Raw genomic sequence first — 15702 nt, forward strand, 5'->3', positions numbered from 1 at the left:
ATCTTCAGCGTTGCGGTTCTACGCCTCCAATATATGTGCACGTTAACGGGGCAGAGCAAATTCTAGTGATTCTTAGATAGTTTTTGCAATAATATTAAACTTTAGCTCAATCACTAGCAATGTGACATGGCAAGACAAAGAAAGCAATTTAAAACCTATTTGTTCAAAGATATATTCACATGGTGTCCTCTCTCGGTAAACTTACTCAGTCACTTGTTCGGTACTTGGCCTCCATTGCTATTTTCGGATAAGCAATCATCTATGATACAATCTGTTTGCTATAAACCTGCTGATCATTGTAATTTCCCTAGATAAATTCCAATGATCAATTCCGCTTTTCCTTGTGTAATTTTTTGGAAAAAATTCCAGAAAGAGGGCAGATAAAGAATGAAAGCTGGCAAGGCAGTTTCTCTGCTTCCAGCTTCCTGGGCCAAAAGCAGAAAAAGAAGTTCCTGCTGTTTGATTTAATAAGAATCAGTGTCTAGCTCTAGCCTCAATCGTCGGGCCAGTCAGACTCAATTGGCATAAAAGAAGTGTTTCCGAATGTCTGCATCTCATTTCAGCACGTACGGTTAAACTCCTTGCGCCTTTCCCCAAAGGCACAAAATAGCGCTGCTCTGCTGCTGGTCCTCTTGTCTGATCCATATAATTTGTATCTTTTTTATGTCAGAGCTTAATTTCACCTTTATATCATTTGCATTCTTTAATTTTCCATAATTGTATCCTTGGAAACATGTTATCACAACCTATATGACAATGGTTGAAGTTTCGTCCTCTGGGTTTCTCCCCGCTGCAGTAGGTCCAGCATCGTGTTTGAAAACTGCTTGGGTCTTACATTAGTTAGCATGTTCTTGCCCATGGAATTTATTCTCCAATTACTAAGCACTGATTATGTCCTGTCATTTTGTCATCCCAGCAATACATTTTGAATATGCAGCCCTAGTTGCAATAAATGTTGTATTCATTCATCTCATCTTTTTTGACTTCTACTGAGTAACCACTCTTGCCACATCCAAGAGAAAAGCATAGACAATTCTTTTTTCTTTTTTATCAGCCAAGCCATAAGAAAATTACCCTTCCTTTAATTAAAAAAGAAATAAAAATCCTCAAGTTACGTTCTAACACTGCTCTGGTCATAATGGACCTTGGAAAATGCACTGAAATCAATTTATGATTTTGTGTCTATAGCTGTTTTGTTGACTTGGATTATGGGGCACAATCTGAGCTGGGAAAAGGAGAAAAATTGATGGGGGAAAAAATCAAGATTTTTGAAATAAAATTTATAGTTCTATCAGGGAATGGAGCAAGTTTTCTTTCCATGACACACCAAAGCCTTGACAACACCCCCAGGTCACTCAGCAGTGCGGTCGGCCAGGAGTGGGGCTGCAAGTCCTGCCTTTCTGTCCCTGTCCTCACCACCAGCCCACCTTCCCTCCGGCGTCACCCGCACTCCTCACAGGGGGGCGGTGGGGGGCCGGGGAGGCCACTGTCTTCAAGGCCAGCAAGAACATCACGCAGAACCCAACTCTGGATGGCTAAAACCATGAGTTGTAATCTCATCTCTAACCTTGACAGGCTCTTGATGAAAGTGTAGTCACACAAAGGAAAAAGTCAACTGGGAGTTTTAAACAGTGGCACAGATGAGGCTGGGTAATATCACCCCACTTCACATTTGCTTTCTCCCTGAAATAGTGAGGGTTTCAGGTCATTTTCAGCTTCAGGTCATTGTCAGATAATCCGTAAAAAGAGAATGCTAAGAACGAAGAAACCAAATCAGGAAAAAATAAAAGTAAAAATAAAAACCTCTGACCAAGCCAAGCCTCTAAATATAACTTTTCCACTTACCTCAATGCAGATAATTCTAAGATATATATTTCTGATTCTATTCATTCCGTTTAAAAGAGAAAGACCACACCAGGGTAAGCAAGGCAGGGTGGTCAGGATGCATAATGTAATGACAGTGTGTGGAAGCCACTACAGAAGACGGCAGGAGAGCTGCCAGATCGTGCGGTGGGGCCGAGGGCTGATTTCTATGCAGAGTCCACCGATCTCTTCCAAGTGTGGACAGCTCGTACTGAAATGAAAATAGAAAATGCAGGACCAGAGCCCACAATGAATATTCAGTTTAGTAAAGACAGAAAACTGCCCGTGGAAGTAGAAGGTATTTGGCCATGCTGTCCTCAACAGAGAAATGAGCCTTCCTACTGCAATCTTTTCATGATTAGGCTAAGAGCCCGTCAGTCTTCACAAAAGAACGCTGAGCTGATGTCTGTTTTTTTTGTGCGTTTGCTTTCTAGTGCCTGAAATGATGCTTTCCTGAGCCAAAGGATTTGTTTGCAATTATATGCTTTTGAAAAATATGAAGAATCTGCAGAGATCGAGAAATAGATAGCTAATGCAATTATTCCAAAATGAAAGTGCAGTCATTGTAAGGCGATTGTTACTTCTCCCTGCCCACAGTCCCCTTTCCTATTAAGCAAACTGTCTAACTATAAAATTATTGCCACATCACAGGAGAATGTGGAAGCACAACTACCTGATTTCAGTGAGATAGCGTCTAGAAGAGACCAGCTGTAACAAGTAAGTTTTACCAGAGATCAGAAAGGCTGTACAGCAAAATGGATAGGTCGGTGAGTGGGAGTTAGGTTTTTCTCACACGTATGTTAATTCTGTGGGCTCTCCAAATTCCCCCTTAGGTTTGGGAGAAGTTGCTACCATTCATCAGTTAACAAGAAATACATGTTGTAACTGAGAAGTGCTTGGCAATGAAGGTCTCCAATTTGTTGTTTTTATATCTAGACAGCTTTAATTTTATTAAGACATACATATATATATTTATTAAACTAGTTTTCTTTTAAAAAATTCCACTGCTGATAGCCCCACTGGCTGGCTCGGCCTCATATCCGCCCCCCCAGCCCAGACACAGCCAGAGGGGTTCTGAGTGGCCAAGGCCCTCTGCGTCTTTCCCACCCAGGAGTCTGGAGGACAGGGAGGAGAGCACCACGGGGTCCCTGGTGCTGGATGCTTTTCTTCCTGACTGTTCTAGGCCCAGGATAAAGCTCATGCCTTGCACAGGCTGCACGGCTACCAGGGACTGTAGCCCATTCAGCAATTGCCTGAACAGGATGTGAGGCCTTTCCCAGAGGTTGCTCGTCACCCTTTTGAGGCCTACCATCTCTTTGTAGGAGCCACCTCTAGGACCATGTTAACCAATGTCTCATCAGTGGCAGGCTGTCAGAGATACGCTTTGAATAAATCGCACAGACTTTGCTGTCAAGGCCCACATTGCCCCATCCCCGAGGGAAGCCGGGGAGAACGAGCCTTGGTTCTAGGCCTGGCTCTACTGCCCGCTAGCTAGGGAACCCTTAAAGTACAAAGTCTCTCAACTGGAAAAGAAGAAAATCTCTTTCTGCTGCACTGTTGTAAGAATCAATGAGATCATGAAAGCAGAAGGGCTGGCAAAATGTAAAATGCAGATAAATGCAGTTATATTCACTGTAGTTATTAGAGTTCTGTGCACGGTCACCAAATGGCCCTTATTATTTTTTCCCTCCACCTAACCTCCTTCCACTAATTCACCGACAACTCTCCTGACTGCTCAAGTTACACCGGGTTTGGTCTCCCATCAGCTCAGGAATACTCAGTGTTACAGCACTTTGCTTTCTTCTGACTACCTCTGATATCTACCTGGCTTCTATCCTAACTTCATGGGGACCAACTATAGCAAGATGTGTTACCATTCCAAAAGAAATGGTACTCTCCAACTCTCCATTGTCCCATTGCCTCAATTGTCCCAATGTCACGTTGAAGGTGGTCTTTAACCCATTCCTGGAAAAGCAGCTCTGGGTCTTCTAACCATCCACCACCAAAGCAGCTCCCAACAATGAGAGAGCTACAGAAAATGTGTGTGCGCGCGTGCGCGTGCATGCGTGCGTGCGTGCGTGCGTGTGTGTGTGTGTGTGTGTGTGTGTTGTGGGGGAGCAGGTGGGAAGGATGGGGAGTTGGTTAGGAAATTTCTCAGAGGGAGGTAGGGGATCGACATCAGAGAAACAACGACAAGAAATGCCACCGTAGTTTGGGCCAAAGAGGAGGAAGGAACCATGGAGCAAGAAGGAAAGTTCCCCTTTCCACATAAAGAAGCCGGCCACTGCTGGCACCTTGTCATCCCCTTTCTTCATCTCTCCTCCCCATCCCAGTGGTTTCCAACCATTACTGCCCATTCAAACCGCCAGGAGTCCCCAAAAGGGGCTTCGTAATCACTCTGGTTGTGTAGCTTCTTCGCTTTCCTCCTCTCCTTGGAGGGACCCAAGCTCTTTTCCTTTTCATTTTCCCAAAGCTGGTGAACCACTCTGGCCCTTCCGTTAGATCAGTGTAAGGGAAATAATTTCATCACAGAAACAAGGTACTGAAGACATATTCAGCAAATTAGGTTTCCCTAAGATTTTCCAAACATGTTTTTCCTGAATGTTAAGGGTCATTTATATGAACTACTACTTATCATTCAAGTCTGAGTTGCACAATCATGTTTTTCAATAGCCTTAAACATGTGTTAAAATGAGCAGCTTTTATTTGGTACCTAGACTCTCAGAGGCCTCAAGGTCTTTTGCACATGCCACTTAATCAACCCCAAAGTTTAAAAGTATTAGAATTCTCACTTTTCTTCTACTGAGAATAATACCTAGAGTTTAGAACCCCTTTCTGCTTATGGTCACCAGACACAATGAAGATAATAGTAGGAATTTGGGGAACAGAGATATTTTAGTTGGCATATTTTATTAGGATAGTCAGAATACTTCTGACTTTTGTTTTTAAACCAGGAGCATATTTTCTTCTAAAACACATATACTGAATCATTTAATGGAGAAACTAAAAATAAAATTCAATGCATGTTAGTGAGATCTTTAGTAAATAATCTTAAAGATACCAGGAGAGAAAAAAGAAGATGTTCTTTTCAATCAGTATTGGTATTAACAATTATGTGATAAAACAAGAAATTTTGAAATTCCAGTTAATTCCAAAGACCTTTGAAATTTGGTCTTAACTCAGCATTATTATGTGCCTACTGACTTGTTTACCAATGCAATGTTGTGAATATTAACCATATTATCAAACTGTTATTGTCACAGACTGTTAGTCTGTTAATATAAATTTTGATAAACAGTATGTACATCAACTAAAACAATATATTGTCACCTCTTATTTTTTTAGCATTCAAGATATGCTTTATGTAATATCAAAATAGTTTAAATGGTACTGATTTTTCTTTAAAAATGTGCTTCTGCTTACCTCATAATCCTTCGAGTATTTTCCTGGTGATTCACCAAACATCTTAAAATTTAACAAAATTAACATTTTGTGCTTCTATGTTTACCAAAAGGGCTTATCAAACTGACAAATTAGATCATCTTTAAAAAAAAAAGAAAGAAAAAAACTGTTCTTATTTCAAAGGTTCAAAAAACAAAGGTTATTTACTAGGCAGACCCAGAATTCTCGTTGTTTTTAAGACAGCAAATTAGAAAAACATGGCCAGCGTTAGCGGCTACTCAGTCACAGGTTGAGGCTGCGGCATTTATTCCAGCAGCTCCTGTTCCCCAAATTACATCTGATAATGTTCTAAAGTCTAAACATATTTGAGTTCAAAAAAGATACTCAGCTGTTAGATATAAAATGGCACTAAACTTCCTAATATCAACAGGTTTACCCACCCTCTTCAACTGATATATTTGTATCTAGAGTAAACCGCAGCTCAGTACGTTGGAGTCTGGAGTCGTAGTATTTGCGGAACTGAAATTGGAGCTGGAATGTTTGTTTGGCATTTTCCTGTGCATAATCACAGCAGAGGGCATTAATAAAGAGGTTGGTGTATTGGCCACTGCTGAGTCCTATTATTTAGGCAGAGTCATGGCAACAGAGCAAAGCTGGATGTTTGCAAGTGTAACTTAATTTCAGCCTGTATTGTATATTGAATGGATGAGAAGATACATGTGACAGCAGACACAAAGCGTAAACTCTTCAAAACTATTTGAAATGATCTCTGCACTTGCTGAAAACAGCATCTATATTTCTCAACAATTCAAGAAAGATTCATGATAGGTATTCCCTTAGACTGGCTACAAAACTATTATCTGTAAGCAAGATGGCACCCATAAACTTAAAATTGGCAAAATCCCATTGAACTGCATTTTGGAGAGAGGCGGGACTTGAAGTGGTAGTGCTCTGAGGATGTCCACGTGGGTGGTCAAGCATATGCTTCTGCTAAGCAGAGGAAGTGGTACACCAGGATTTCTTCATAAGCGCGAGGCCTTTATAAACTCATCTTTATGGGGGCGGTTTTAAATAGAAAGAAAATGACACACAGCCCCAACCAGGCTTCCTAACTGTTTGGAGAGGATTGCCACTTTCCCAAAACATTAGGTTACTGTGGGGGAATTTTCCAAAATTGTCAACAATTCCATTTTTAAACGCAGTTCTTCCTCTCCACTGAAGACAGATGCAAGGCAGCATGAACTATATTTGGTGCAGTAGGAGATGTAAGTTATTTTTACTATGCTGACTCCTACCTGACAGTGGAAGACATATTCTGGTGTGGTTTTCTTGAACTTCATGTTCCAAACCAAGGCCACTCCATCTGGTTCATGGGGAGCATCTTCATTGTTGTTGTAGGAAGCGACCATCAGCTCTGGGTACTGAATAGGAAATATCACAAGATCAAATTATGCCAAAATGACAACAGAAGCAAAACTTTCTTCATTCCTACAGACACATGTTATACTACATAGTTTCAATGTTCACTTGCTTTTTAAGCTGTGGCATACTTAATACCAACTTTATGCCTCAACCTATTGCATTTTGGTTTCTGCCTCCAACACCCCGTATGTGCTTGTGGTAGTCACCAATAACTGCCAAACCGCATGCATTGCTGGACCTTTCTGTACTAGCTGACATTTGGGCTGCTCCTTCCTTTCTCTCATATGAGCTTCCATTACATATGTGTCTCCTGATTTTCTTCCCGCCTACTCTTTTTTGTCCCTACAGTTTCTCCTTCTATTATCTATGTTTCAAGGAAGATGTTTTATGCCCTATTTTTGTCTGGGGTGGGGGGGGGGTCTCTGTCTACACATTCTTCCTGGGTGATTTCAGCTACTCCAATGGCTTTAACAAGCATTAATATGCTGACAATGTTCAAATCTATTATCTTTAAGCTTGATTTCTCTCTTAGCTGCAGATCCTAATACCTGACTACCCGCTGGGGATTTCTTAGGGCTGTCCACAGACACATCGGGTGCAGCGCATAGGAAAATGAGCACACTGCCTTCTAAGAAAGCCTGCTCTTTCAGTATTCTCTCTTTTGGTGCCTTTCACTAACATTCGCCTAGCTGCTCAGTCTAGACACTTCACATTCATTTTACTTCTTCCTCTCTCTCAACCCCATGTACTGTGTTTCACTACTCCCTCAGTACCTTTCAAATGTATGTTTTCTGCCCATCCTTAAGGTGGGAGGCTCCGAAACTAATTTCTTATCCGAATGAAGGCAACAGCTTCCTAAATGGCTTCCTGTTTCCAGGCCATCTAGGCCTCACCCTTACCTCCTCCACTCCCCATCCTTTGTCAATATGACTTTCCAAAACAGACATTTGGCTAAGTCACTCCTCTGCTGAAAATACTTTTAACAGCTCATCATTACTTTCAAGATAAAGTGCAGATCATATAGGATCTTTCATGATCTATCACTTTCTACCTCCTCTGCTTAGTCCCCTCCCTCCTCCCGCCCCACACTGTGTGACCAGCCTCACCGTGCTAGTTCTGGGGGTCACAGGCATAGCCTCTGCTTAACCCATGAGTCTGCTGCTCTCATCGGAATGCCTCTTCTGTGTTGTATACATCATTACCTCATTCTTTAAGATGCAGTGCAGGCATCTAGTCCTCTAGACAATCCTAACTAACCATCTACCACCCCTCCTTACCTCTCAGGGTCTGCCTTAACATTATGAGTGTCCACCCATTAATGCATTTAAACTATATTATGGTTTTTTACTACCTATGTCTCTTACAAGTTTGTAAGCTCTCTGAGTGTAGGGACTGTGTTTTATTGACCTCTGAAACTGGAGCTTACTAACTCCTACCACATGATAAACTTGTGCCAAAAGTCTATTGAATTACAAATGCTTTTTAAAAAAATTTTTAGTAACTCTGCTCGATGGAAAGAACTTATAGTTAATCCTTTGTTGTCAAATACTTCCAAAGATTAAAAGTATAAGTGCAAGAAACACAACCAGTAAAGCCACCAGGACTCTACAGTGACTAGAAATATCTACTCACCCTATGCGATCTCTGTGCTGTGTGTTAATAAACAAATTGAGGGTGAATCTTGTGGGAAGCATTTATGAGGTAGATAGCATTTCATGAAAAGGCTATCCCTACCTGGGATTTCCATAAGGTAGCCCCATTAGAAACTGCATCATTATATATACAATTATATTAGGATTATAGTACACCCTTTGCTCATAGACGATTTAACTTTTCCTTATATTTCACTATTTTTTGTTTATATTTAAAAGTAGCTTATTCTTATAAATCTGAATATCAACTTTTTTTCTATCAACAATAATTAAACCTAAGTCTCCTACATGGCTTTATTCATTCTTTAAGCTCCCTTAATTTAAGAAAACTGCAGAGAAGTACAACTTGCTGGTTGATGCAGAAGAAGCATAAGCCTACAATGTATGTATGTGGTCATCAGTGGACGTAATCACCCTTTATTAGAAAATACTCCTCAGTGGCTAAATCAAAGGCCCCTTCAAAGACACTAACATCTAGATAAACACAGAGTCTCCAGACTGTCCAGCTGAGGTTTAACTACGTCACATGTAAAGAGGCAACGCTATAAACATCAACACCACTCTCAGAGTGGCCAAGGAGCAGCCAGATGTGTCTTAACTTATATCCCATGGCTTCACATCCGGGTCTCACCATCAGCTCCCACTTGTAGCTTTTCTTCTTTCCATTAAAAATATTTTAAATTATTTGGGTTTAAAACTCCTTTAGAAAACAAGGAGAGTTTTAGTAAAATACCAGTGAAATGCCTTTGGTATAATTTCTCTAATTGGGATCATAAGTCCTAAAGATGCTGATTTAACTGTTATCTCATGTAAGATTTTATGAATTCAAAGTCTCCTCTAACATGTTTTCTTTCTGTTATTTGTTTGAGCATGACTAGTCCTATTTTCTTATTCCCTAATAAAAAGTAATCTCTGAACGATCATTGAAACCTTAAATGTTAAGATTATAGTTTTAAAGAGAGTGAACAGTTACGAAGTTTGTGCTTACTCATGGTGCTGGATTATCTAATATTTAACCTAGGAGAATTTTATCTGAAAATTACCAAATCTGTTCTCAAGCTGTTTGTTCTTACAGAGGAATAGAATCTGATATTTAATGGAGAAGAAGGAACCAACATGTTTTAAGTGCGACTATGTGCCAGATACTGAGCTGGGAGCTATGCTAACTCCTTTGGTCCTTGCAGTCCTCTAAAGCAGCAGTGGTTTTCCTATTTCTGCAGATGAAGCCAAGGGTCCCTGGGTGAGTAACTTCTTCTGAGTTATGCTGCTAAAAAATGAAGAAGTGAGAGCCCTATTTAAAGCCTGTTTGGCCTTAAAGTGTACATTCCTTAGTCCACTGTAGCCTGTGCCACGTGCCTCCTATGCATTTGTAAGGCACCATGGCTGGTAAAATGTAGGAGAATGTACCAATAACATGCTTTGCTCCATAGGAACTCACTGTGAAGTAGAGGGAGGTAAGTAAGTCACATGTGTGTATAACTAATAGAAACATAAAAGCAGAACATGATGTGTGCTAAGATGGGGTTGTAAACAAGATTGTGTGGAAGTACAGAGGATAAAATAAAATAACCACTTTAGCTGGGATGCGGTGCGGCAGGGAGAAGAATGGGAAAGAACTTCTGAAAGGAAATGAGACTTGAATTGGGCTTTGTCAAAGGGGTAGGTTATTCAGAGAGAAGGGAGAGATCAGTACGAACAAAGGCACCAATATGGGTTCAGGAGATTTCTCTTGGGTATCTGCTGGCTCCCAGTAATCTTTCCATGTTTGGAGATTACTTCAGTAAACAGCCATCTAACTTCCCAGGGACAGCTCATTCATTGCAGGGTTGATATACCCAAGCAGGTAAATCTCATTCTGTAAGCTGACTTCTGTGAATTTTGAACTGAGACACCAAACTCATGGGCTGGCACATGAGTCAAGTTATGATAGCATTTTATTGGTGGGGTTTCTCAAGCTGCCCAGATTGCTACTCTTCTGGAGTCCCAGTTCTTCATATTTTCCATGGATTCACCTATGTACCTGAGTGGCTCTCCAATAAATTCTCCCTTTTGCTTAAGCTAGCCAAAGATAAAATTTTCTTAACTAATGCAGTGAAGAAGAATAGGCACAGGAGACCTCAGATCGTAGCATTTGGCTGGGAGCCCCGGTGTGTGAGAGGTGGAAAAGAAGAAAGGATTGGAAATATCTCGGGGCTTCCTCACAGAAGTTACTGAGTATAGGCTAGTGATTAGACTTGACTCTAGGGGTGAGAGGAGCCATACTTTGCAACTATTTATAATTCTACTAATGCTTCTCCCACTGTCACATTTATTGAGTACTTTTTATGCACCAGATATTTTTTTTAAATTCTAAGTGCTTTAAATATTATACATTAATGTACTCAATAGTCACAGTAAGCATGTGAGCTAAGTATTATTAGTATCATTTCATGAATGAGGAAACTTAAGCCAAGAGAACCCAGGCAACACACCCAAGGTGACATCGAGAGCATGTAAGTAATCTTTATACGTGTTAATCTGGAAAAAGTACTTATAATGACTCAGAAGTGTACAAACTTGAGGCAGGAAGATCGGTTAGGAAGCTATTACCTAAATAAGCAAGAAGTAGAGGATGTGGCATAAGGTAGGTGTCAAATCCACATGTCAGTGGATTTGAACTGGTGTCAGTGGAAGTCTTCTTGCTACTGTAAATTTAATTGGATTTGGCAACTAAAGAAGCTGTCAAGAATTACTCCAGTTTGTATCATGATGACTGAAAGTTGGAGAATACAGTTTACATCTGAAAGGAGCATAATATGGTGGGAGCAAGACCACGAGTCTGGTTTTGTATAAGTCTGGAAAATCTGTCACATACTGTGTGGATACTATTATTGACCCTCTCTGTTAAACAATGTTCAATGAATGAGAAAGTGAATGAAATTCCCCAAGTGCCCAAATTTCTTCCAGGAAATAATGTATGGTGGATATTTTGCAAACATTGCTAACTCAAAGTGTTCTTGTTTAAGAAGCTCAGGAGATCAAAGCAGAGATATACAGAAACCCCGCACAGCAGGTCCTCGAATAACATTGCTTCATTGCTTTAATGTTGATGAGATGCCGTAGGAACATAACTCTTGTTTATATCAGTTAGCCTACGGTGACATTGGTTTCATTAACTGTCTTTTTGCTTAAAGTTGCAGAACCTACTATGCTTTCTTCCTTTTTCTCCCCTCTGTTCCATTCTATTCCCCTCTGTTCCATTCTATTCCACTCAGGTAATCATCCTAGCACATCTGCCCCAACAAGAATGCAAGACTGTGTTTCTATCCTTCTTTGTTACTATCACTGGACTGTATCTAGATCCATTCAGGAAGTCTCTTCACCCCATATGCTTGTAAACATGGTCCTTTGAACCCCACAAAAGTGTTACCATGTAGGAGCTAAGGGTTCTAAACCCTTTTTCTCCTGCTCCATATAAAATACATTTTTTTTTTCAGAATTGCAAACCCTCTTCCCCACAGTGTAGACGAACAGCTCCCACAAAAATGGGGAAAAAATTAATGTGATCTCTCCGTGGTGGAGTTCCTGCCCTTTAGTTTCACTTCCTGCAACAAAACCACCCCACAGAACACTGTGCAGAAGCACACCCACCCGGGAGCAGGAGCGCAGCGCACGCCGAGGCGGGAGGCCCGGCGGCTGACGCTGGCCCTGCAGCCTGCCGAGCGAGCGCTGTCAGCCGGCCCGGGAACAAGGAACAGTTGCCTTTGAGGAATGTGTCCGATAAGATTCCTGTGTAATTTCCAGACTCGGAACAAGTGAACAAGCCGAGCTAAGTGTTTCCTCGGGCTCGGATCTGATTTCTGCACACACACCCGAGCGCGCTCGCAGACCACCCACACGCGGGCAGGAAGTGGCCGGACAAACCCTGCTTGTATTCGTCTCTGCACGACTGTGCACCGCCTGCTCTGCTGTTGGGATGGAAAAGGAGATTCAAGAGGAGAGAACACTCACCCACTTGGTGGCTGATGACAGTCCGGGTGTGGGGGATTACTCTCCTCTTCAGTTCTCCTGTTCTCCGGTAGGACTACATGGGGCTCTTCACGCTATCTGGTTTACTCTCTGCCAGGGACAGCCTCTTCTCCCCCTTCATTTATCTAAATCCCAGTCTCCCGAGAAGCCTTGTCTGACCAGAAACAGATCCCAACCTCCACTGAACTCTGACAGCAGCTGCTACCTGCCCCCTCTCCTTCCGCACTTACCACCACCCTTGGTTCCAGATTCACAAGCCCTTTGGGGGAGGCAGTGGTGAAGAGCGTATGCGCTGAAGAGCTAAAGGACTTCTGTTCAAATGCCCGCTCTACCACAGCCTAGGTGGGTGACGTAGCCAATTACTTGGTTTCTCTGAACTTCAGTTTCCTCAGCTATAAAATGGAGACAGTAATAGTGGCCACCTCATATGAACTTGGATAATGCCACCAGAGTGGTTGGTACAGTGCTTAGCATACAAGAAACACAAACTAAAAGGTAGCCATGATTATTATTTCTAATAAAATCATGGGCCACAAGACAGCAGAAACTGTGCTGTACACACATGGCTAGCACTGGTCATTCCTACTCCCTTCGTTGCTATTAAGTCACTGTTATTGCAGGAGGGAACATAATGTGGTCTCAAAAAGCATCTGGGTTCAAATTCTGCCTGGATCACAACGAGGCTAGATGTCTGTGTGCCTATAATTTAACTGCTCCGCACCAGATAAGCTGTCAACTAATTGAGTTGGCTACTCAGCAAATTGGCTTTGGGTGTATTTGCCTGCTTTCACTCTGAATGCCACACTTGGGAGTTTAGACACTTTTCTTATCGATAATTGGGCGTTTTCATCAAGGAGGGTGAAGCATTCAGATTTGCAATTGAGAAAGATTACAGATGAACTTTGAACAACGTGGGTTTGATCTGAACAGGCACACTTATAGGCTGATTTTTTTTTTTTTCCCCAATAAATATACAGTCAGCCCTCCATATTACATAGGTTTTGAATCCATGGGTGGGAATCCATGGAAGTGGAGGGCTGACTGCATTGTTCTATACCTTCTCTTAGAAGCAACTTGAGCATCCATAGATTTTGGTATCTACAGAGGAAAGAGGAAAGTTGGTCCTGGAACCAATCCCCCTCAGATACCTTAGAGACAATTGGGAAGTCAAAAGTTATATGCAGATTTTCAACTGTGTGAGGTTGGTGGGGGGGTGTTTTTATTCTTAACACCAGCATTGTTGAAGGGTCAACTGTATTTGGTTAGATGTTCAGAAGGAAAACTTTGAGTGGCCAAGCATAGATACAGAAGGTTAGCAATTGTAAGATAAGGGATACATGAGTAGAGAAACAGACAGTTCTGGTGACAGATTGGGTCTGAGAGCTAATGGAGAAGAAGTTGCAAATGTTAATGATGGAAGTTTTGCTTTGGCCCTTGGGTATGGTTTTAATATAGAGAGAATGTAGTGGGCCAAAAAGGATTTGGAATATGTGAAAATAATGAGTTAATGATAAGTTTGAGATTCTGTGGAACACCTCAGAGGATCTGTCTGGTGTATAAAGTGGAATTCAGGAGGGATCTTGGATGGGAGTTAAAAACAGGTGCCCACAGGTGGCTGAATCCAGAGCAGTAGAAGAAACCTCCCACACAGACCGTGTTCGGAAGAAAAGTGGAGGCTGAGAGCACGACCATGTGGATCACAAGGATATAGGAGAAAGAAGAAGTCTTACAGAAGTCTGAGAACTAGAAGAGAATAGAGCTGTGGAACTCAATGGACAGATACTGTTTTTAGAAGAATGGAGAAGTCAACTCCACTGATGACAGAGAGACGTCAGGGCGAATGAAGGCTTAAATATCCACAGGTTTCGAGAAATAGCAAATCACTGGTGCCGTGAATGAGAGCAGTTTCAATGACTGCATGGCCTGAGTCCCTGTCTGGTACCTGGTATATGTATATGAGTAGCAGAGTATAAAATTTAAACTGAAACCTCAGTAAAATAAGAAAGACAACCAACAGGCATAGAAAAAAATGTGTAGGTTAGTGAACATATCCAAAGTAGTGGAGCAAATCTCTCTTATTTTTAAAAATGTTTTTCATATAAATGCCATGAGAAGAGAAGCCCAGTTTTTCCCAGCCCAGCAATAATCTTACCTGGACAGACCAGTCCATACAAGTGACCACTCGGTGCTTGGACCAATGCTCATCGTAGAACTGGCGATTGAAAGAAAGGTTGGCTCCAGCCTGGACATCCCTAGGGGGTGTGTTAAATATGAAAGATAAATATGATGTTTCAGAATGGGGCTTTATCTCTTCTGCTAACACTGAAAGAATGAAATAGCCAAAGCATGGCACGCAATCCTCCCTGAAGCCAAAGCATCCATTTAGATAGCAAACTCTGATCACAAATAAACAAACTACCAAAGGTCTCTTTTATGAAAAGCTCTCTCTAACCTGACCCAGAAAAGGTTTCCATATGTTGTTCCAAGCCTGGTGTGAAATGTCCATTTTGTTTCAGGTTCTCATCTTGACCAGTCCTAAGGGATTCTTCTCATCATAATGAGTTCTTTCTGGAAGCAGAGTTACTAGAAATTTCCCAGGTGTCAAGGGAGGACAGCATGCTTGGAGATTCTTTGACAGCAATGCCCCCTTGTCTAGCCTTCGACCATGGATGATATGCATGCTTCTTTTTACCAGTAATTTCTGATTGACAGTAGCGGTTGCCTCCCTGCTCAGTAGCAACTGATAAGCTCTACCATGAGAAGGACTTGGTGGCGATTCGCCAAGGGTATTAGACATCTAACATAGACCAAAGCGGCATCTGGGTCCAGAATCACACTTTGGCCGGTGTGAACCTGGCCGACACTCAGCTGGCCTCAAAACCTCCTCTGAAGACCTCTGCACGGGTCATGCGCTTGCTCCTTAAGACTGAGTGGTTAAGCTGAGGAATGCTTATTTTCTGCCGGCAGCTGTTAGATGTGCACAAAAAGCTGCCTGCATTTCTTAGGCTTCAGTTCAGAAACTCCTCCACACTTACCTTTTTTCTGTTCATTTGCTTCGTTCCATTCACATGCATCTTGCATCACTTGTTTTATATAACTCTTGTTCAGACCAGGGGACCTGGCTTCCGAATAGTTACTTAGGTTATAATCAGCTGACTTATTTGGAGGTTGTTTTGTTTCGTTTTTTCCTCTCCTGTGGAAACCCTTTCACACCTCCACCATCACAAACTCAGGCAAGAGGTGCATGCACCCAAGTAACTGGCAGGAAGCCAGAATAATACTGGGCCTGGCACCCAAAAGGAAATAGGACCCAGAAAATCAATGGAGCCACAGAGTAGGCCTTTTACAAAGAAAA

The 15702-nt window shown here is 41.8% G+C and overlaps 1 protein-coding gene across 6 annotated transcripts in view; it reads right to left on the reverse strand.

The window, feature by feature from the left end:
- The window catches only part of DYNC1I1 (dynein cytoplasmic 1 intermediate chain 1), a 297318-nt gene that overhangs the window by 93457 nt on the left and 188159 nt on the right, over window positions 1-15702 (reverse strand). For all 6 annotated transcript variants that reach the window (XM_054564271.1, XM_054564269.1, XM_054564270.1 and 3 more), the window contains 2 exons: window positions 14500-14599; window positions 6561-6686 (listed from right to left, as the gene is read on the reverse strand). In XM_054564271.1, coding sequence (XP_054420246.1) covers window positions 6561-6686; window positions 14500-14599 — 226 coding nt within the window. The remainder of the gene's footprint in view (window positions 1-6560; window positions 6687-14499; window positions 14600-15702) is intronic.

The sequence above is a fragment of the Pteronotus mesoamericanus genome, unplaced genomic scaffold (assembly GCF_021234165.1).
Source record: "Pteronotus mesoamericanus isolate MK-2021 breed Mesoamerican mustached bat unplaced genomic scaffold, CSHL_Meso_final scaffold_85, whole genome shotgun sequence".
Classification (NCBI taxonomy): domain Eukaryota; kingdom Metazoa; phylum Chordata; class Mammalia; order Chiroptera; family Mormoopidae; genus Pteronotus; species Pteronotus mesoamericanus.